The sequence below is a fragment of the Chelonia mydas genome, chromosome 10 (genome assembly GCF_015237465.2).
Source record: "Chelonia mydas isolate rCheMyd1 chromosome 10, rCheMyd1.pri.v2, whole genome shotgun sequence".
Taxonomy (NCBI): Eukaryota; Metazoa; Chordata; order Testudines; family Cheloniidae; genus Chelonia; species Chelonia mydas.
This window is the reverse complement of record NC_051250.2, coordinates 36904608-36925984: the sequence shown is the minus strand read 5'-3', so window position 1 is coordinate 36925984 and position 21377 is coordinate 36904608. Positions and strand designations below refer to the sequence as shown.

Below are 21377 nucleotides of genomic sequence, written 5' to 3'. Positions count from 1 at the left end.
TGAAACCTGCAGACAGCCCTCATGTGTCTGAGCAAGTAATTCAAAACATTAGTTGTCTCCATGGCTGGACATCACCAGCACATGCTTTGATCAATACATGTGATCCAAGCATGTCAATCATTAATATAACACAATCAGCCACATCCATTTTTATATTAATGTGGTCATATGATCAGTTCAGGCAAGTCCAAAAAAATTGCATGACTGTAGACTAGCAATTCCTTATTCAAACAGTAAATGTACCACCACCAAGAAGGTGGCAAACTGTTGGGCAAATGGATCAGGATATTATAAAGGAACTTACCAGTAAAGTAAGATCTCAGTGACTGAAAACCCTGCTAGGCCTGACTTTGGAAATTTAGGATTTCACCTGCCTAAAGGAATGAAAGGATCCCTGCCTTGCAGTCATTAAGTCTCAGCCTGCATATGGAGGGCTGCGTATGGAGGCTGCAGACAGGGCTGCATATGGAGAATAAACTGCTCTTCATCTTCCTTCAGGGCACTAATTTCTGCAAGTTATTTACTTTAAATGTTCGGTATTTGGGGAACTTTAACATTTCCTAAAGCTTGTTGTTTTTTTTTTTTTAGTTTGTTAGTTTTCTGCCCTGGGTTATGAACCAGTGTGACACTCTGTACCTCAAATAGCACCCTGCAACCCCATGTTCACCACAGTGATATGATTAGGATATGCTTTGTGCAGGTACCATTTGAGAGGTCATGATCTGTTGAACATTACTATCCTATTGAATTATATGTGTGACCATTGTATTTGAAGTTATCAAGTTTTGCTATGTGTGTGTTATTGAAATATGCTGTGCATCTGGGAGATGCCCACAGCTGGCCTTTTGGTGGCAAAAAAGGAGCAACTAACATCCCCTTACACACAACTAGATATTGTGCAAAATGTTTATCAGTGAAACAGTCCTGAAATATCACTGCCAGTACTTAATTGGTAACTCATCATTTGAATCAGCCTCTATTAAATATAAACTCACATGGTGTTTTGAGGACACTCTGTTATAACCGAGGAGCTAGGAATCAAACCCATAAACTTCAAACCTACCATCTGAAGTTAGAGGCTTTCAGGTTAATTATTGGAGCCTGGGATAATTTTTAGTTCCACTTTGTGTGCACAGTTGCAGAATCAATATGGAGTTTTTACTGGATTTAAAACAAATATGTTAAAAAATTAACAAGCACACATCAATGTTGTTTACACAAGCAGTTCCCATAATCTACAGGATAATGGAAATTTTAATCCAACAGCAAACAGTCCGCTGCATTAAACCCCAGTCACATGAATAAAAAACAAACAGAGATAGGTATTTCAAATTTAAATCCATGCTTGTCACTTGTGTTTCCAAAACAACCACTCAGTAACCACTAACAATTCAGCTTGCTTATAGTGTCAACATCCATGCCAACTGATAGAGGCAGCAGCCAGCACTGCCTGAGCCTATGTCTTCCAGACACCACAGAGGCTCCCCAACCTTCCCTATCTTTCCCCAGCTACTCAAAGGTTCCCCACCCCTTGCCTAACTAAAACCTCCAGCCCCCTGTCCTACTATCTGAGACTAAAGGCCTTTCTTCAGTCCCCTTCCACTCTCCCCAATAGCTGAGTGCATCCCACTTTTCAGCATACCATTCCCACATCTTCCTGTGCCCCCTGTATACATGGCACTAGCCACACTGCCATCCCAAGCAGCACCTCTAAACCCACTGAACCCCACTGCTACACTCCAACCCCTGTGCACTTAGATGCACCCCCCCAGTCTGCTCACACACCCCAAGCTGTACCCCAACTCCCATAATGCATTTCACTACTCCCACAAGGTGCACCCCTGCCCCATACAGGACCCCCAACCCCATAACACTCATGTCACATCCCTCCTACTCCTTAATACTACACCCCATCCCATCAACCCCAAGATGTACCCCACTGCTCCCCCATGCGCCAACTCCACCCCATCACAACCCCCTATGCTACACCACAGAAGCGATGCTGCACCCCACTACTCCCCCACCCCATCACAGCCCTCCATGGTACCCTATAGCCCCCAATGCTGCACCCCACCCACATCACAGCCCACCATGGTACCCCATAGCCCCAAATGCTGGCCCCACTGCTCTCCCACCCCACCACAGCCCTCCATGGTACCCCATAGTCCCAAATGCTGCACCCCACCCACATCACAGCCCACCATGGTACCCCATAGCCCCAAATGCTGGCCCCATTGCTCTCCCACTCCACCACAGCCCTCCATGGTACCCCACAGCCCCCAATGCTGCACCCCACCCACATCACAGCCCACCATGGTACCCCATAGCCCCAAATGCTGGCCCCATTGCTCTCCCACCCCACCACAGCCCTCCATGGTACCCCATAGCCCCCAATACTGCACCCCACCCACATCACAGCCCACCATGGTACCCCATAGCCCCAAATGCTGGCCCCATTGCTCTCCCACTCCACCACAGCCCTCCATGGTACCCCATAGCCCCCAATGCTGCACCCCCGCAGCCTGGGCCCGGAGTAGCTGGCCGCCCCCCGGGCCTGCTCCTTAACCCTTCCTGGAGGCTGAGCCCCGCCACGCTCCCTTACCCGGCCCGGCCCGGCCCGGCCCAACCCTGCGCCGCCTCCGCCGCCCTCTCGGGTATCAGCCGCTCCCCACGGCCTAACAGGCCGGCGCAGGCGCACACGCGAGCTCCCACTGAGAGCCAAGGCGCAGGAGCCAGACACGATCGTCTTCCACCCTCGAGACGATGGAATAGGCGCATGCGCAAGGGGATGAACTGCTTTGCCTCCGCCTTGGGCGGGCCGCCACTAGGAATATTTTGCCTATGCGCAGTAGCGGCAGGAGGAAGCAGCCAGTGTGAGCCTATGGCTATACACAAACAGGGGCCCCATGACCGCACCCACGCTGACCCCAATGCTCACCTAAAGCTCTGAGTCCCTGGGTCGGGCTGGTCCTGCCCTCCCAGCTCCAAGGGTCCTGGGGAGTGAGAAATGTCTCCCGTGGAGCTGGATAAAACGTGCTCCACTGCGGAGCGAGAGGTTGGCCTCAGGGCCAGGGAGCAGCAGGGCAGCACAGACCCAGTATTCTTGTCAGCAAGTTAAAGAAGTATGGGCTGGATGAATGCACTATAGGGTGGGTAGAAAGTTGGCTAGATTGTCGGGCTCAACGGGTAGTGATCAATGGCTCCACGTCTAGTTGGCAGCCGGTGTCAAGTGGAGTGCCCCAGGGGTCGGTCCTGGGGCCGGTTTTGTTCAATATCTTCATAAATGAGCTGGAGGATGGTGTGGATTGCACTCTCAGCAAATTTGCGGATGATACTAAACTGGGAGGAGTGGTAGATACGCTGGAGGGCAGGGATAGGATACAGAGAGACCTAGACAAATTGGAGGATTGGGCCAAAAGAAACCTGATGAGGTTCAATAAGGATAAGTGCAGGGTCCTGCACTTAGGACGGAAGAACCCAATGCACAGCTACAGACTAGGGACCGAATGGCTAGGCAGCAGTTCCGCGGAAAAGGACCTAGGGGTTACAGTGGACGAGAAGCTGGATATGAGTCAGCAGTGTGCCCTTGTTGCCAAGAAGGCCAATGGCATTTTGGGATGTATAAGTAGGGGCATAGTGAGCAGATCAAGGGACGTGATCGTTCCCCTCTATTCGACATTGGTGAGGCCTCATCTGGAGTACTGTGTCCAGTTTTGGGCCCCACACTACAAGAAGGACGTGGATAAATTGGAGAGAGTCCAGCGAAGGGCAACAAAAATGATTAGGGGTCTGGAACACATGACTTCTGAGGAGAGGCTGAGGGAACTGGGATTGTTTAGTCTGCAGAAGAGAAGAATGAGGGGGGATTTGATAGCTGCTTTCAACTACCTGAGAGGTGGTTCCAGAGAGGATGGTTCTAGACTATTCTCAGTGGTAGAAGAGGACAGGACAAGGAGTAATGGTCTCAAGTTGCAGTGGGGGAGGTTTAGGTTGGATATTAGGAAAAACTTTTTCACTAGGAGGGTGGTGAAACACTGGAATGCGTTACCTAGGGAGGTGGTAGAATCTCCTTCCTTGGAAGTTTTTAAGGTCAGGCTTGACAAAGCCCTGGCTGGGATGATTTGATTGGGGATTGGTCCTGCTTTGAGCAGGGGGTTGGACTAGATGACCTCCTGAGGTCCCTTCCAACCCTGATATTCTATGATTCTATGATTCAGTGTGTTGTGGGGGTGCTCGGCTTCCTCTGAGGCATTAGGTTTTGCATGCTGCAAGAGGCGGAGTTCTGGGATTGATGGGCCACTTGTCTCCGCTGCTAGCACGTTCCATGCCCCGAACCTTTAAGACACAGAAGTGGCTGCATCTTGGAGTGGGGCTGTAAGGAGCTCACTGGGTACTGTGCAAAGTGGCCAGGGCAGCAGGCTGGAAATCAGAAACTCCTGGTTCTGTTCAGGGCTGTAAATACTAATGGAAACTGTGATCATGGGAGACTTTAACTTCCCAGATATAGACTGGAGGATGCGTGCTAATAATAATAATAGGGCTCAGATTTTCCTAGATGTGATAGCTGATGGATTCCTTCATCAAGTAGTTGCTGAACCAACTAGAGGGGATGCCATTTTAGATTTGGTTTTGGTGAGTAGTGAGGATCTCATAGAAGACGTGGTTGTAGGGGACAATCTTGGTTCAAGAGATCATGAGCTAATTCCGTTCAAACAGAAGGATTAACAAAAATAACTCTGCAACTAGGGTTTTTGATTTCAAACGGGCTGACTTTCAAAAATTAAGGAAATTAGTTAGGGAAGTGGATTGGACTGAAGAATTTATGGATCTAAAGGCAGAGGAGGCCTGGGATTACTTTAAATCAAAGCTGCAGAAGCTATCGGAAGCCCGCATCCCAAGAAAGGGGAAAAAATTCATAGGCAGGAGTTGTAGACCAAGCTGGATGAGCAAGCATCTCAGAGAGGTGATTAAGAAAAAGCAGAAAGCATACAAGGAGTGGAAGATGGGAGAGACAAGCAAAGATAGCTACCTCGTTGAGGTCAGAACATGTAGGGATAAAGTGAGACAGGCTAAAAGTCAAGTAGAGTTGAACCTTGCAAAGGGAATTAAAACCAATAGTAAAAGGTTCTATAGCCATATAAATAAGAAGAAAACAAAGAAGAACTGGGACCGCTAAACACTGAGGATGGAGTGGAGGTTAAGGATAATCTAGGCATGGCCCAATATCTAAACAAATACTTTGCCTCAGTCTTTAATAAGGCTAAAGAGGATTTTAGGGATAATGGTAGCATGACAAATGGGAATGAGGATATGGAGGTAGATATTACCATATCTAAGGTAGAAGCGAAACTCAAACAGCTTAATGGGACTAAACTGGGGGGCTAAGATAATCTTCATCCAAGAATATTGAAGTGGCACATGAAATTGCAAGCCATTAGCAAGAATTTTTAATGAATCTGTAAACCCAGGGGTTGTACCGTATGATTGGAGAATTGCTAACATAGTTCCTATTTTTAAGAAAGGGAAAAAAGTGATCTGGGTAACTACAGGCCTGTTAGTTTGACATCTGTAGTATGCAAGGTCTTGGGAAAAATTTTGAAGGAGAAAGTAGTTAAGGACATTTAGGTCAATGGTAAATGGGACAAAATACAACATGGTTTTACAAAAGGCAGATCGTGCCAAACCAACCTGATCTCCTTCTTTGAGAAAGTAACAGATTTTTTAGACAAAGGACACGCAGTGGATCTAATTTACCTAGATTTCAGTAAGGCGTTTGATACCATGCCACATGGGGAATTATTAGTTAAATTGGAAAAGATGGGGATCGATATGAAAATTGAAAGGTGGATAAGGAATTGGTTAACAGGGAGACTACAGTGGGTCCTACTGAAAGGTAAACTGTCAGGCTGGAGGGAGGTTACCAGTGGAGTTCCTCAGGCATCAGTTTTGGGACCAATCTTATTTAATCTTTTTATTACTGACCTCGGCACAAAAAGTGGGAGTGTGCTAATAAAGTGTGCGGATGATACAAAGCTGGGAGGTATTGCCAATTTAGAGAAGTACCGGGAAATCATACAGGAAGATTTGGATGACCTTGTAAACTGGAGTAATAATAATAGGATGAAATTTAATAGTGAGAAGTGTAAGGTTATGCATTTAGGGATTAATAACAAGAATTTTAGTTATAAGATGGGGACGCATCAATTAGAAGTAACGGAGGAGGAGAAGGACCTTGGAGTATTGGTTGATCATAGGATGACTATGAGCCGCCAATGTGATGTGGCCGTGAAAAAAGCTAATGCGGTCTTGGGATGCATCAGGCGAGGTATTTCCAGTCGAGATAAGGAGGTGTTAGTGCCGTTATACAAGGCACTGGTGAGACCTCACCTGGAATACTGTGTGCAGTTCTGGTCTCCCATGTTTAAGAAGGATGAGTTCAAACTGGAACAAGTACAGAGGAGGGCTACTAGGATGATCCGAGGAATGGAAAACCTGTCTTATGAAAGGAGACTCAAGGAGCTTGGCTTGTTTAGCCTAACCAAAAGAAGGTTGAGGGGAGGTATGATTGCTATCTATAAATATATCAGAGGGATAAATACTGGAGAGGGAGAGGAATTATTTAAGCTCAGTACCAATGTGGCCACAAGAACAAATGGATATAAACTGGTCATTGGGAAGTTTAGACTTGAAATTAGACAAAGGTTTCTAACCATCAGAGGAGTGAAGTTTTGGAATAGCCTTCCAAGGGAAGCAGGGGGGGCAAAAGACCTATCTGGCTTTAAGATTAAACTTGATAAATTTATGGAGGAGATGGTATGATGGGATAACATGATTTTGGTAATTAATTGATCTTTCACTATTCATGGTAAATAGGCCCAATGGCCTGTGATGGGATGTTAGATGGGGTGGGATCTGAAAATTCTTTCCTGGATATCTGGCTGGTGAATCTTGCCCATATGCTCAGGGTTTAGCTGATCGCCATATTTGGGGTCGGGAAGGAATTTTCCTCCAGGGCAGATTGGAAGAGGCCCTGGAGGTTTTTCGCCTTCCTCTATAGCATGGGGCACGGGTCACTTGCTGGAGGATTCTCTGCTTCTTGAAGTCTTTAAACCATGATTTGAGGACTTCAGTAGCTCAGACATAGGTGAGAGGTTTTTCGCAGGAGTGGGTGGGTGAGATTCTGTGGCCTGCGTTGTGCAGGAGGTCAGACTAGATGATCATAATGGTCCCTTCTGACCTTAGTATCTATGATTTGCTGTGTGAGTTTTGGTAAATCATCTGATGGCTCTGTGCCCCAGTTTCCCCATCTGTAAAATTGAGATCATGCTATTTACCAAGGTCCAGTGGTTAGGGCACGTGCCTACCTCTTGTTCTGCCACAGACTTTTTACATGACCGTGGGTAAGTCAATTAGCCTTTTTGGGTCTCATTTCCTGATCGTATAATGGGCATAATTGCAGTGCCTTATTTCGCAGGGGTGTCGTGAGCATAAATATGTTAGGGGGCTTATTCCTTCACCTGCTTACTTCCCTGGTCCTTCTCGCATGAACAGAGAGCAACAATACCCAAAGTCCAAAGGTGCAAAAAATTCGATGTTTATTGGGATGAACTTCCAGCAAGCATGATTCCAGTTTCCTTCCTTAGTGTCCCCCTTCCCAGCTCTGACACCACAGAGCCTTACACCTGTGTCCCTGTTCCCATTCCTGCCCTTAGCCAAACAGGATTTCAGTTTCCCCACTCCCATTCCCAGTTCCCATCTCCCCCTTTAGCAAAACATGATTGCAATTTCCTTACCCCATTCCCTGTTCCCATCTCCCCCACAAACACCCACCCCCTCCCACCCATGCCCCATCACTTCCTCATTGACTACAGATTATATAGTAAAACTTGAGTTCTGCTTAGCTATACCTTAACCAATCATTTTCCTGAAATTTAACTAACCAATCCTAACATTGTAACATGATTATGTAACCAATTATATCCCACCACCTTAATTAGTTTACACCCAGCAAAATTAATTATACAGCAGACAGGAACAATCACAGAACCAGACAGAGATTATACAGACAAACAATAACAAAGTGGGAACTATAATGACAAAACAATACAGAAGTGAGGATTTCACATCCCAGTATTGATAAGTGAGTTCTTGCCAGACAGGATGCTGTTTCCTTTTACATTTTCTAGGCACTTCCCTTTCTCTGGAGGTGATAGGCATTATCAGGACAGGATTGTATTCCTAAGAGCCCAATAGCACCTTCTTTCAATGTGACTAGTTTGGAATGTGAGGATGTGACCGGTCGCTTCCTAGCTTATGGCTGCCTCTGCTGCTTAGCCAAAGGCCTTAGCCTAAGCACAGGGCCTCAGACTGTCACAGTAAGAAAAGGCCCTTACACCGGCAGACAGTGATTTTGATTCTCTTTTGTATACCTCTAGAACTAGCCAAGTGATAAGAATACACCTAAATTCTTAGAGTATAGGCCTTTACAGACAGGCCTGAATATCTATATCGTAACAAAATACATTAAAGGTTGTGAAGTGCTTTGAGAGCTGATGAAAAGAGCTATATGAGAGCTAGGCATTATGATTAAGGCTACGTTTTAGTCGTGGGTATTTTTAGTAAAAGTCATGGACAGGTCATGGGCAGTAAACAAAAATTCACTTGTACTATATACCCCTAATTAAAACTTGGGCCGGGGGGCTGCGGGTGCTCTGGGGGAGTGATCCGGGGGTGCAGCGGGTGCTGGGGGGGTGGAGGCGGGCGGCGGCGTGCAGCCTGGGACCCTTGCTAGTGCTGGGTGGGGTGGGCAGTGGCATGTGACCCAGGATCCCCGCTGGTGATGAGACAGGGGACCGGGTGGCAGCGTGCGGCCCAGGATCTTCTCTGGTGCTGGGGGAGGGGGAAGGTTGTCAGGGCTGACAGGCTCCCTACCTGGCTCCGCATGTTCCTGCAGCTCCTAGGGGGAGGGAAGGCCAGGGGGGCTCCACGTGCTACCCCCCGCCAGAAGCTTTAACGCCGCAGCTCCCATTGGCCGGGAACTGCAGCCAATGGGAGCTGCAGGGGTTGCGCGCAGAGCCCCCGGCCCTTCCGCCTAGGAGCTGCAGGGACATGCCGGCCACTTCGGGGGAGCCCCCCTGAGGTAAGCACCACTCTGCACCCCAACCCCTTGCTCCAGCCCTGAGCCCCCTCCCACAACCAAATTGCCCCAGCAGTGCCCGCTGTGGCTGGCCCAGGGGCTGCCTTTGATCTGCTCGGGCAGCCCCAGAGCCAGCCGCACTGGCCACTGCAGAGGTCACGGAAAGTCAAGGAATCCGTGACCTCCGTGACAGACATGCAGCCTTAATTATGATGTCCTCAGATGAAAAGTACTATATAAGTACAGAATATAATTATCACTGTAGATCTGGATAAGCTTGCTACTCAGTAACAAAGTCAATGTCTTTTAGCAAAGCTTGAAGTGGCCAGGACTGAAACCAAGGAAGAAAGGAAGAACTTCTGTAATGTTTGTTTTGTTTTATTTTATTTGGCAACAAAGCTCTCTGTTCAAAACTGGATAAGTAACCAGCACACTAAAGATTAGTAACCACAAATGAATCAGAGTAGCAGCCGTGTTAATCTGTATCCGCAAAAAGAAAAGGAGTACTTGTGGCACCTTAGAGACTAACAAATTTATTTGAGCATAAGCTTTCGTGAGCTACAGCTCACTTCAAATAAATTTGTTAGTCTCTAAGGTGCCACAAGTACTCCTTTTCTTTTCACAAATGAATCAGTGACTAATAAAGCACTATTATTAATCTTTTATACAGCACCCTATATCTGTACAATTTTGTGATGTGTTGGTAAGTCCCTGTGTAATGAGGTGGTGTGGTGCCCCACCACCCTGCCGAGGGAAGAACCTCCCCAGACGCCAAAGTGGGCAGAGCCAGTGGGTCCTGCACCCACCCCCCAGAGGTCAAGGCGCAGGACAGGAAGTAGAAAAGCCCAACCCCAGAACTCAATTGGGCGACAGTAGCCAGAGAGGCCAGATACCCGGGGCCTGGCTCTAGCTTGGGAGACCCCGGCACGCTGCAGCCGACCCAAGGACCGACCGAACCGACCAATGCCTGACACTGACCAACGCCCAGAGGAGCTGCTGAGCCTACCCCTCGCCAGCTACCCAGAGGAGCCCATGGTGCTAGAACCCTCCAAGGAGACCACCCTGACCCAGGTACCCTACGAGGGGGAGTCTGGAGGTAGCCCGGGGGCAGCCGACTCCAGTCTGGCTGAAGCACTGCCAGAGCCAATGTCAGTGTGTTGCGGCCAGGATCCCCAGTGACACAGCAGCGGGTCTTTGGCTGCTGCTAGGGCCCCGGACTGGGACACAGTGGAGTGGGTGGGCCTGTGTCCCCCCCTGCCACCCACCTCGCGGGTGGCAGTCTCCCCATCCCCGTGGCTGCTAAAGCTAGGAGCCTGGGCTTATATTGAACTGTTTGGCTCAGTCTCTGCCTGAGGGTCTGAGCCCCTGACTGTTTGTCTGCTGCCCTGCTCTGACCCAGGGCCTGGGCTTATATTGAACTGCTTGCGGTACACAGTCTGAAGGTCTGGGCCATAGACTGGGTATTCCCCAACCCAGCAGAGAGTGTAGTGAGGCGGTGTGGTGCCCCACCACCCCGCCGAGGGATGAGCCCCAGCTGAGTTCCCTTACACCCTGCCTAACAGAGCCCTGCCCTAAAAGGTTTGCAATCTAACTGCACAGATAAGAAACACAGTGGAAGAGAACATCAGAAAAAAATACACAGAGCAGGGGGTTGCTGTTGCAGTTGAATGATACATGGAATGGGTGGGGTTTTAGGAGTTCCTAGTATTTGTGATATCCACCCAAATGCAACTGGACAGTAAAGTGAAACAAGATAGAAGTTACAGGATCCTCAACACCCAGAAATGAATGGATTTAGCCGTGCATGGAGGTTCACAAACACTGCCACAATAGTCCATCTCAGCTATCCTGTCTCTGACAGTTGGAAGAGGATGTCATAATCCCACTCCATTTCTTTTTGGAAAGAGTGCCAGAGATCCCCTCTGTGACTGAAATTAAAAAATAAACTTGTTAATGCGTGGATGCTTTTGGGGTTGCTTGAGACTCACTGAGTACTGCTGTGGGAAGCTGCAAATGTCTGTCATTTAAGCGTGTGATAGGGCCATTTTCAGAAGCTATAGTGAAAAATCATTCATTGATCAAAGCATTTTGCTGATCTTTTTCCAATGCTGGTGGTAAAAAAATATAATTTACTATAATTATATATTCATTTCTTGAGTGTCAGACAGAGCACTTACACACATGGAAAGAGATGCATTCCCTGCCCCAGAGTGAGGAAAAATCAGGGAGGGAGTAGCAAGGAAAGAGGATTAAGAAAAGTGTAGCAGGAAAGGGAGAGGAAACAGGGAGATACAAAGTCGAAGATGGAGGTCGGAGTGAAGTTATGTACAGTGCTTGACAGTGAGAGGCCATGTTTCAGTCTCCTAGGTCAGGATTCTGCCTGCTGAAGCATTCTATATATATCCTCAACTTTCTATCTCTACTTATCAGGTGTTGGGTCTGCGAAAGATATGCTTGATTAGGCATCCAATAATGGATGATGCTTTTGCGGTACCAGCTTCAAGCTCTTTCTCAATCTCACAACAGAGCTGATGTTGGTGAAATCACTGACAATCTCAACTGGGTAGTTCCCTGCTAAGTTGCTAGAGTCTTCAGCATGTTTTAAATCACCAACTAAAAGAATTTTGGTGAGGAAGGGCAGTGCTATTATCTCCATTGTACACAGGGGGAACTGAGGCACAGGGACACTAAGTGTTGAACCTGCTGTGGCTCTTTTCTCAGGGGTCCGACAGCATTGGGAGTGGCAAGGAAAGAGGGAATAGACTTTGAGATAGGGCATGAACCATGGTGCAATTTCTAGTGGAGTCAGAGCCCTAATTAACATTTTGCCAGGGAGTTGTCATTTTCTCATTATGCTTTTTTTGCCACTTAGGAATGGAGGTGATCTGGCTCTTTAAAGGTGCATGCAACTGGTAGCCTGACAGTTCACCTGCTTGCTTGGAAACCCTCAGGACATGGAGCTCCCATTGACTTCAGTGGGAGTTCTGTATACAAACAGCTTGTAGAATGTTGCACTGGAAGTACTACACAAATGTTCTCTCTCTGCCTGAGAGGAAGGATGGTTCAGTAGTCAGTGGCTAGCCTGGGTCCTGGGTTCAACTCCCTGCTCTGCCACAGAATTCCTGTGTGACCTTGGACAAGTCACTTAGCTTCTTTGTTCACCATCCATAAAGTGTTGATAATAGCACTGCCCTTCCTCACAGGGATGTTTTGTGGATAAATACATTGAAGACTGTGAGGTGCCTGGATACTGTGGCAATGGGGGGCCAGAGAAGAACCTTAGATATCTCCCTGAAGTCTTGACATGGAGGTACCTGAATACCTCTCAGGAACAGGAATAACACCACTATCTCTCTTGAGTCCTTCCCTACTGGATGATGGTTTCATTGTTGCAGTGGATCATAGCTGATGTGGTCATGGAGAGAAGGATAGAGACACAGTCCTTCAGGGAGCTAAGGCCAATCTCAAGCAACTCTCTGCAAATCAGGACTTGGATTGTTACCAGTGCAGACATTGGAGCAGTGGGGTGAGATGGTAGGTCCGAACAGTATTCTAGGGCTAGCAGAGGTTGGCAAATGCTGTTGCAGGGAAATAGCTGACAGGTTGCTGAGTGAAGGCAGCATAGAAGAGGTGGGTTTTGACTGTGCTTTTAAAAGATGAGGGAACTAGATGCTCCAGGACCCATGGGACTTTTCACCACTAGCTCACCAGGTAGAGCTCTGGTCTAGGTCAGAACATAGTTTGGCAGTAATGGCTAAAAGCAGATAACATCTGACAGTGGTTCGGTGACCAATGGAAAATCAGGTTGGGGACCTAAGACTAGATCCTAGTGGGTAAGTGTCTGAATCACAAAAAATTGCCACCATAATTGGGTCCCTTGTTAGCAGCTTTGTGGAAGCCAAGGGATGAGTGGACCATGGAGACTCAACTGTCTTCTAAGGTCAGGAGTAATGTATGTTGGCCCCAGGGGACAATGGGGGATGTTTGCCGTGCCACTGCCTTTTCTATGGATAAATGAAGGATTTAAGTCTGGCAGCTCTCATGAGCACTAGAAAGGTCACATGGCACATGTAAAAATTTGGTCCAGATGGTAGCTGCAATGAAATCAGTCCTTGGCAGAGGTGAATAGGGAGTTGTTGTGAGTGGGGAGAGTGAGTGGAAATGGCAGAGTAGATGGAGTGAGTTGGGATATAGAGAGAGTTGGCAACAGAGTGGTAAATGGGTTTTGAAGCTGAGCATGGGATGTTTAGAATGGATACAGGAGTGGGTGATGCACCAGCAGAGATCTTCCAGGCTGGGCGGTCTGGACATATCTGTGTATGAGGGGAGACAGCATGCTGCAGTGCTCTGTACAGATTGGAGTGTGCCCCAGTTTGTGACTGAACGCCTGGGGGAGCAGCAGTTTGTACAAAGCTAAAGACAATTAGCCAGTCTCTGTAGCGTTACAGAAAGCATTGCCTATATGGACTGCAGGCTCTGAAACAAGCAATGCTGCATGCACAGAACTCTCCTTTAACTGGAAGGCAGAAAAATCTGGGGAAGTGTGACCCCCTGTGGGTAAAAACGGGAACTACCATGTGGATAAGTGGACACATTATTTTTCATAGTGTGCGCCACATCTTAATAGAGAACTTGTCTTGTGGGCTGCCTTCACTCTACTCTGTCATAGCACAGCACCTATCTTCTCCTCGGTTATTGGATAACATCCATGTGTCAATTTCAGCAAGAACTTCCATGCAAAAATTAGGAAAGCAGGTGTGTATTTTTCACTTCTTTTAATACAGTTTTTAGTAGCTAGACACAAGGAGGGACCATTGCCATGTGGCCAGCCAACCAGCTAGCTCTTCGTGGATAACCAGCAAGTGCTCCATGGACCACAGTTTGGGAGCTGCTATTCTAGGTCAGTCGGCCATATTTCCTTATACTGAGGCTAGGATTGCATTGCTTGTGTTTCCCATCCCCATTCACTTTATTTACTTCTTGCTATCTTCTTCCTCCCTAGGTATGATGCTATCTGCCTTTCCTCCTGGGGATTCGGTGCTAGTTAGGTATGCACTCTAAGACCCTTTGTGCCACCTGCTCCTCCTGGCATACACATGGGTACTCACTATTAGTGTCATTGTTTAGTGACCTCTAGCTTGGATGACCACAGTGAGCCTGTGATGCTACTTGGGGCCATTCCCTCTCCTCAGGGCTACACCAACCCAATCTTTGCCTTGCAGGTTGACAACAGATGCACACCAGCCCCTGAGTCCCTTCAAAGTGTCCCCATGTTGTATCCAGCCCCTGATCACTGGATAACCACAAAAATCCCAGTGAGATGGGTTCCCCCTGGGGTGCCACCTGGAACTGGGGTATCACTGAGCCCTCTGACCCACCAGCCTGGGCTCCCTCTCACACTGTGCTGCTGTGAGAAGCTGCAGACCCGCTCCCGGTCCTACACTTCCACCAGCATTCACACAGGTAGGGACACACCCAGCTGCCGTTACACACAGGTTTTGACCAGCCACTGCATGAACCAACAATAAAGAGGCTACAGCCAAAATAACCGCCAGCTTCCCAGCTTAGGACCCCAGAGCAATACTGTCCTGCCCTAGTCCAAACCCCAACCAGTATGAATTTATTATCCAGTTCGCCTCCCCCTCAATGTGGAGAAGAAATGCAACAGCCCCTACTCCTTGAGCTAAGATTGCCATGCACTTCACTCCAAACTTACTGGTTTAGGTTAAAACATAAAATAAATTTATAAATTACAAAAAGATAGATTTTAAGTGTTTATAAGTGATAGCAAACAGATCAAAACAGATTATCTAGTAAATAAAGAAAAATGCAAACTAAGCCTAAAATACTAGAAAGATAGACTATGAATTAGCAAATTCTCCTTGTGGCTGATGATACAAGCAGGCTTGCAGATTCTTAAGGAATAAGCTGCATTTGCTTTGCAGCTTAGAATCTGCACCCCCATTCCAAGTCTTTTTCTTTTGGAGCTTCTCTTAGGTGTTCCATTGTGGGGGAGTGAAGAATAACCAGTGATTTCGCTCCCTGCCTTATATAGCTCGAGCATATGGTGGGAAACCTTTGTTCCAACCTCAGTTCCCAGACCAGCTTGTGGAAAAACACCAGGACCCCAAAGTGGAGTCCTGTGACCTGGTCACATGCCCTTGCAAAGTCATAGCAGCCATTACTTACAGGCTGGCTGAAACCTCCACAGGAAGGTTAAGCTATTCCACAGCACATTGTCTTTGTTGATAAGCCATTAGCACCATCTGGCTTCTTCACTGTTGTACCTGAAAGGCTGGCTGTGGGTGTTTTCCAGAATAAGCCCATTTGAAATACAGATCCACAGTCAATATTTATAACTTCAGGTACAAAAATGATACATGTATACAAATAGGATAATCATATTCAGCAAATCATAACTTTTTCAATGACATATCACATGACCTGTCTTGTACAAAATGCATCATAATGTCACTATGAAGAATATGGGGTGCAGTGTCATACCTCCCCCCCCCCCTTAGATTACTTCCAGAGAGTTAATAATTGACTAATGGGGAGGCATGAGTTAGGTTTTGGCTATATAACTCCCAAGCGCTACCAAACATTGTAGTGTCAGCCACAGGTGTTCCTGCAAAGTTCTGTGTTTCTCTTTCCAGGTTGCCTGAAAACATTCTTTTGTGTACCATTGTTAACATAATGCAGATATCAATATCTTTTAGAGTGTAGATGTCTTGGCATTTAGCCACCAATGGCATGAGGCGATGTGCCGTAGTTTCCCCTTCCACTAGGTTTGTTAGGGTTTCCCTGCTGTGCCAAGCTCTAGGCCTGTTTACAGGTATTAGCTGAGAAGCAGTATCCTTATAGGACTTCCTTGATACCACTCCTAGCAAGTTCATAACCTTTTCCCAAAAATCATGCAGGTTCCATCTTTTCAAAGTATTTACCACCACTACAAAATTCTTTGTCATAACTGACAAACTGCATATTCTAAAACTTAACAGTACCAGCAAATTCATGACAGGGAGGTGTTTCCAAGTATTTTTATCATACCATGCCTTTGGTTTAGACAGTTTGGTTTGTTTAATACTTATTGTGTTTTTCAACTCCTCCCTGAACCATAGCTTGTGTTCACATACTGGTCTTTCTTCCTCTTTAGTGTTTTCTCCAGTATCCCCTTCAGTAAAGGTTATTAGTTTATGTATGTCTTTGGGGTTTTGGTGAGGTAAGGGTGTGAGGGGACCTTGCATGTTGGCTTGTCCTCCATGGAGCTACATTTGATCTCCAGGGCTATGCCCATTGAGAAAATTCACCCCCGCCCAGGGTTTCATTGTAATTTTCACTCCTAGCACTAGGACTTTCCCCACCCCCTTTTCCTAGAGAGCTGTGATCTTTCAGCAGGTTTTCCTTAGCTGCTTGCTGTATCTTACCGGCCCGGGAAATTGCTTCCTCCTCCCCTTTCTCAGGTGGGTCATTAGCATTTTCACTGACACACAAGTCTTTAGTAGGATTTCCATACTGTCTTAAAGAGATAGAGTTAGTTTCCACAAGTACATCAGGAACAGCATTTTGCAAAAGTGAGACCTGGATTGGGGTATCCTCTATCACACCTCTCTATTCCCAAGAGGTCAGTTGTGTGACTGCTCCTCTCCTGGAGGTTAGTTACACAGTTTCCTCTTGAAACCTGAGCCACAGGGTGTGTGTGTGAGATGTTACACCCCATATTCTTCATAAAAATATGGTTCTGATATGCATGTGGCATAACTAAGATATATTTTATGCAAGATGGCTCATGTAAGGTATCATTGGAAAGGTTACGATTTACTGAATGTGATTATCCAATTTGTATGAATGTTTCATTTCTATATCTAAAGTAAGGAATATTGACTATATAACCATTACAACTGGGTTGTGTTTTTGGGAGACACCCACCAGAAAACAGTCCATCAGCCTTAATGGGCCATTAGGAAGAAACAACAAGACTGAAGATACTAATCTCTCTCCTTCCAGAGAGTTGTCCTGGGACATAGCTGTGACACTACCATGTCAGATGGTCCTGTCACCTGGTACTAAACACTATCTTCAACTTCTAGTAATTTTCTGCTAACAAGGGGGGGGAGGTAAAGTTTGGGAAACAAAAGGCTTTCCACATTATGTAAATTCTATTTAATGCTGGGAAGGCAGGCTTTCCTGGCTCTCCATTTTGCCTGCCTGCCCAAGAAGAGGGATGGCTAAAAACACCAGAAAGGAAGGGAAGGCAAGGGAGTGGGGAGTCCAGACTGAGATGGGGTCCTGTCTGTAAAGAGAAGAGATAACTGGAACTATAGAAACTGCATCCTGCCTAATTCAACATCTAGGGTGAGAAATTAATTTTGTGACCTGTTTCTTTAGTGAATCAAGCTTAGTTTGCATGTTTTGTTTTATTTGCTTAGTAATCTGCTTTGTTATGTTTGCTATCCTTATCACTTAAAATCTGCTTTTTATAGTTAATAAAATTGTTTTGTTTTATTAAACCCAGTTTGTGCAATTTCTGACTTGGGGGTGGGGGGGCAAGAAGCTGTGCATATCTCTTTTCACATTGAGGGAGAGAGCGAATTTTTATGAGCTTGCGCTGTACGGATCTTTCTACACAGTGCGAGACAATAGACCTTAGGGTCTGCACTCCAAGGAAGGTGGGCACCTGAGTGCTGGGGCAAGTCCCTTAAGGTGAGTCTTCCCAGAGCTGATCTGAGTGTCTCTGTCTTTCTGCAGCTGGGTACGGCCCTGCCTGTGTGCGTGTGGGTGTGCTAGAGGAGGCTTAAGAGCCTGGCTCAGCAAGACCAGGTAAAGGGGGCCCAGGCTGGTGGAACAGGTGGGCTCAGTGGTATCCTAGTACATCAGGTGGCACCTTAAAGAAGGGCAACCTGTCACAAGGTGCCTAGCTGCACAGAAGCTGACCCAGCGGTTCTGTCCTAGGCAACCCCCACCCATGTAACCAGTGAGGAGACATTCCTGTACTCCCACTAATTCTCAGCTTCCTCTTCTGGGCCCCCCTCAAAGAGACACACCTCTGAGCTCTCTGGAGTAGAGTCTATCCCCTGTCCAGCTGTGATGAGCTAACAGTCTGAACAGTTTTTTCACTGGCAGACACTACACTCTCCTCCCTCTCTGAGTTGGGTTTGCTTCCAGCTACAGAGTAAATAGAACCTTCACCCACCTCAGTAGTCTCTACTATTCCATCATTCTCCTCTGACTTCCCTCTAGGACATCTCCCTATGCACCCTAGAGTGAGGTCTGTCCTTGGCTTAGCTGCAACCTTCTGGCAGTCAGCAACCTGAACAGTTTTCTCACTGGCAGGTCTTACATTCTCCTCCCTTCCTGGGGAAATGCTGCCTTTAGCTACCGGGTGGGACCTGGTCTCAACCACATCCACACCTGGAAGCATACAGTTTCCTACTGCTGCAGAGGAATTAAAGAGACAATCTCCCATTCCTTAAACAGTGTCTGAGACTTTACCATTTTCCTCTGGGGTTTCAGCATGAGATTCCTTCTTGACAGCCTGAGCTACATGGGGGAAAAAATAAATCTATCAGGTAATTATCCATTACTGCTGAAAATAATACAGTTTCCAAATTCTCAGTTTCTACATACACTTTAGCCAAAGGCACAAGGATTTTCTATCCTCCTACTAATAAGAGCTCTGCCACCTGTCCTGGCAGTATGTCACTTTCCTGTACAATGCTTCTCCTAACCACAGAAATTTCTGCCCCTGTGTCTTCCCACCCCAGATGTTCTCTGCCATTAATCCTGACAGCCTTTATGTGCTTCATGCCTGGCTGGGCAGAGGCTAGTTTTACAAACCTTGTATGATAAGTTTTAATTGCCTAAAATGCCTCTGTGCTCAGGGTAGCAGCATTTCCATGAGTTATTTGCTGCCAGCCTGTTCACTCCCAGCACAGGGCATTTATTCCTCAGTTGCTCTGTGGAATTACAGTGATAGCATCTTCTGGGCTCCTCTGTTTTTACAGGAGATTTGGGATGAGGACTAGAAGAATGGTTTTGGGGAGATGAACGCCCAGCCTCCCATCCACCCTCCTTCCCAGGGGTAAAACGGGAACCCTGCTTCCCACCAGATTTAAACCCCTCTGTCTGTGGTTTGTTTGCAATAGATGCTTGAGTTTGCTCAAATGGATCAGCTAGAGTAGCCATCTCCTCCACAATTTTTACTTTTTTGTCCCATAAACAGTGTTTCACATCATCCTTCCCTATACTCAGGAAATGTTCTTGAGCAACAAGGTCACACATTCCTTCAAAGCTTGTAACATCTTTTCCCTTTACTCACTTTTCCATCAAATCTTTCATCTGGTTTACATATGCCACTGCCACATTACTCATCCCAGCACCACCCTTAAGACTTCTAAATTTTACTCTATATGTTTCAGGTGTAATCTGAAACTGTTTTAAAACCATTTCCTTGAACTTTCCATAATTTGAAGCATCTCCAATTGGCATCTTATTGAATATATCCAGAGCTCTCCCAGACATCTTTGCAACCAAAATGGGCATCTTCCGCTCCTCAGGAATTTTATGAAATACACACAGCCTTTCAAAGGTGATTAAAACATTCAGCAATATCCCCTGTCTCGCTGTATGCAGGACACAACCGTTCCCATTTGTGGATTTTTGGAGAGGTAGGACTCACTGGTGCATGGGGTTCTGTTTCTGCTTCTCTAAGAAGTCCAGTTGGTATTTCCTCTCTCTTTCTTTCTCCTGCATTTCTTTGGCTTGCAGTTCCATGGCTCTTTGGTGTGCAGCCTCTTGTCTTGCATTCTCTATCTCAATTTCTAGCTGTTTTAATTCCATAAGTCTCGTGTTCTTTTCCCCTCTCTTCTGCCTGTAAATTTCACTTTCACTCATTTTGCTGCTTTTCTGTCCCTACTTTGCTTTCCTGAAATAAGCAAACAGAAATTAACAACCTGGTAACCTCTTTGACTGATCTCAAGCCACCACACTTAAAATCTCACTTAAAATCACCACCAGTGTATGAAGTGCAAATCTCACTCAGAACAACAAGCTGTGCATTTAATCTGGTTAGAGTATGCCACTGTGACAGGTTCCCCCCGAGGGTGCCACCTGGAACTGGGGTATCACTGAACCCTCTGACTCACCAGCCTGAGCTCCCTCTCACACTGTGCTGCTGTGAGAAGCTGCGGATCCGCTCCGGGTCCTACACTTCCACCAGCATTCACACAGGTAGGGACACACCCAGCTGCAGTTACATGCATGCTTTCTGACTAGCCACTGCATGAACCAACAATAAAGAGGCTACAGCCAAAATAACCACCAGCTTCCCAGCCTAGGAACCCAGAGCTGTAACGTCCTGCCCTGGTCTAAACCCCGACCAGTATGAATTTATTATCCAGTTCGCCTTCCCCTCAATGTGGAGAGGAAATGCAACAGTCCCTACCCCTTGAGCTAAGATTGCCATGCACTTCACTCCCAATGTACTGGTTTAGATTAAAACATAAAATAAGTTTATTACAAAAAGATAAATTTTAAGTGATAGCAAACAGATCAAAGCAGATTACCTAGTAAGTAAACAAAATACAAACTAAGCCTAAGATACTAGAAAGATATGAATGAGAAAATTCTCATCTGGGCTGATGATAGAAGCGGGCTTGCAGATTCTTAAGGGATAAGCTGCATTTGCTTTCCAGCTTGTGATCCGCACTCCCGTTCCAAGTCCTTTTCTTTTGGAGCTTCTCTTAGGTGTTCTGTTTTGGGGGAATGAAGAACCAATGATGTCACTCCCTGCCTTATATAGCTCTAGCATATGGCGGGAACCCTTTGTTCCAACCTTAGTTCCCAGACCAGCTTGTGGAAACCCCCCCGCACCCCGAAATGGATTCCAGAGTTATGTGGCCTGGTCACATGCCCTTGCAAAGTCATAGCAGCCATTACTTGGGCCTTATCTACAGTATAAAGTTTTGTTGACAAAGGTGATGTCGACACTCAAAGATTGGCATAATGAAAATTGGAACGTCATGTTCACATTCGCTCTCTCTGTTGGCAGAGTGTGTCCACAGTTGGGGTACTACCGTTGACAGTGTGCGCAATGCACTGTGGGTACCTATCCAACAGTTCAGCTCTACACCTTCTGTTGCTAGGTGTTGTGGGAAGGCGGAATGGATCGCAGCACATCTTGGGACTGGGCTCAATTTCCCAATGATGCATTGCTTTCTGTCCCAGCACTCCATGGGCTTTC

General features: G+C 46.7%; 1 protein-coding gene across 4 annotated transcripts in view; it reads right to left on the bottom strand.

Annotated features, from left to right (window-relative positions):
• Positions 1 to 2788, bottom strand: part of TBC1D24 (TBC1 domain family member 24) — a 64958-nt gene extending 62170 nt beyond the window's left edge. For 2 of the 4 annotated variants that reach the window (XR_006284159.1, XM_037910057.2), the window contains exon 1: positions 2603 to 2788. Coding sequence is in view for 2 of the 4 variants with exons in the window: in XM_037910057.2 (XP_037765985.2) it covers positions 2603 to 2778 (176 nt within the window). In the remaining 2 variants the exon portion in view is untranslated. The remainder of the gene's footprint in view (positions 1 to 2602) is intronic. The other 2 variants (XM_037910058.2, XM_043523448.1) reach the window with 2 other exon arrangements.
• Between the last annotated feature and the right edge of the window lie 18589 nt (positions 2789 to 21377).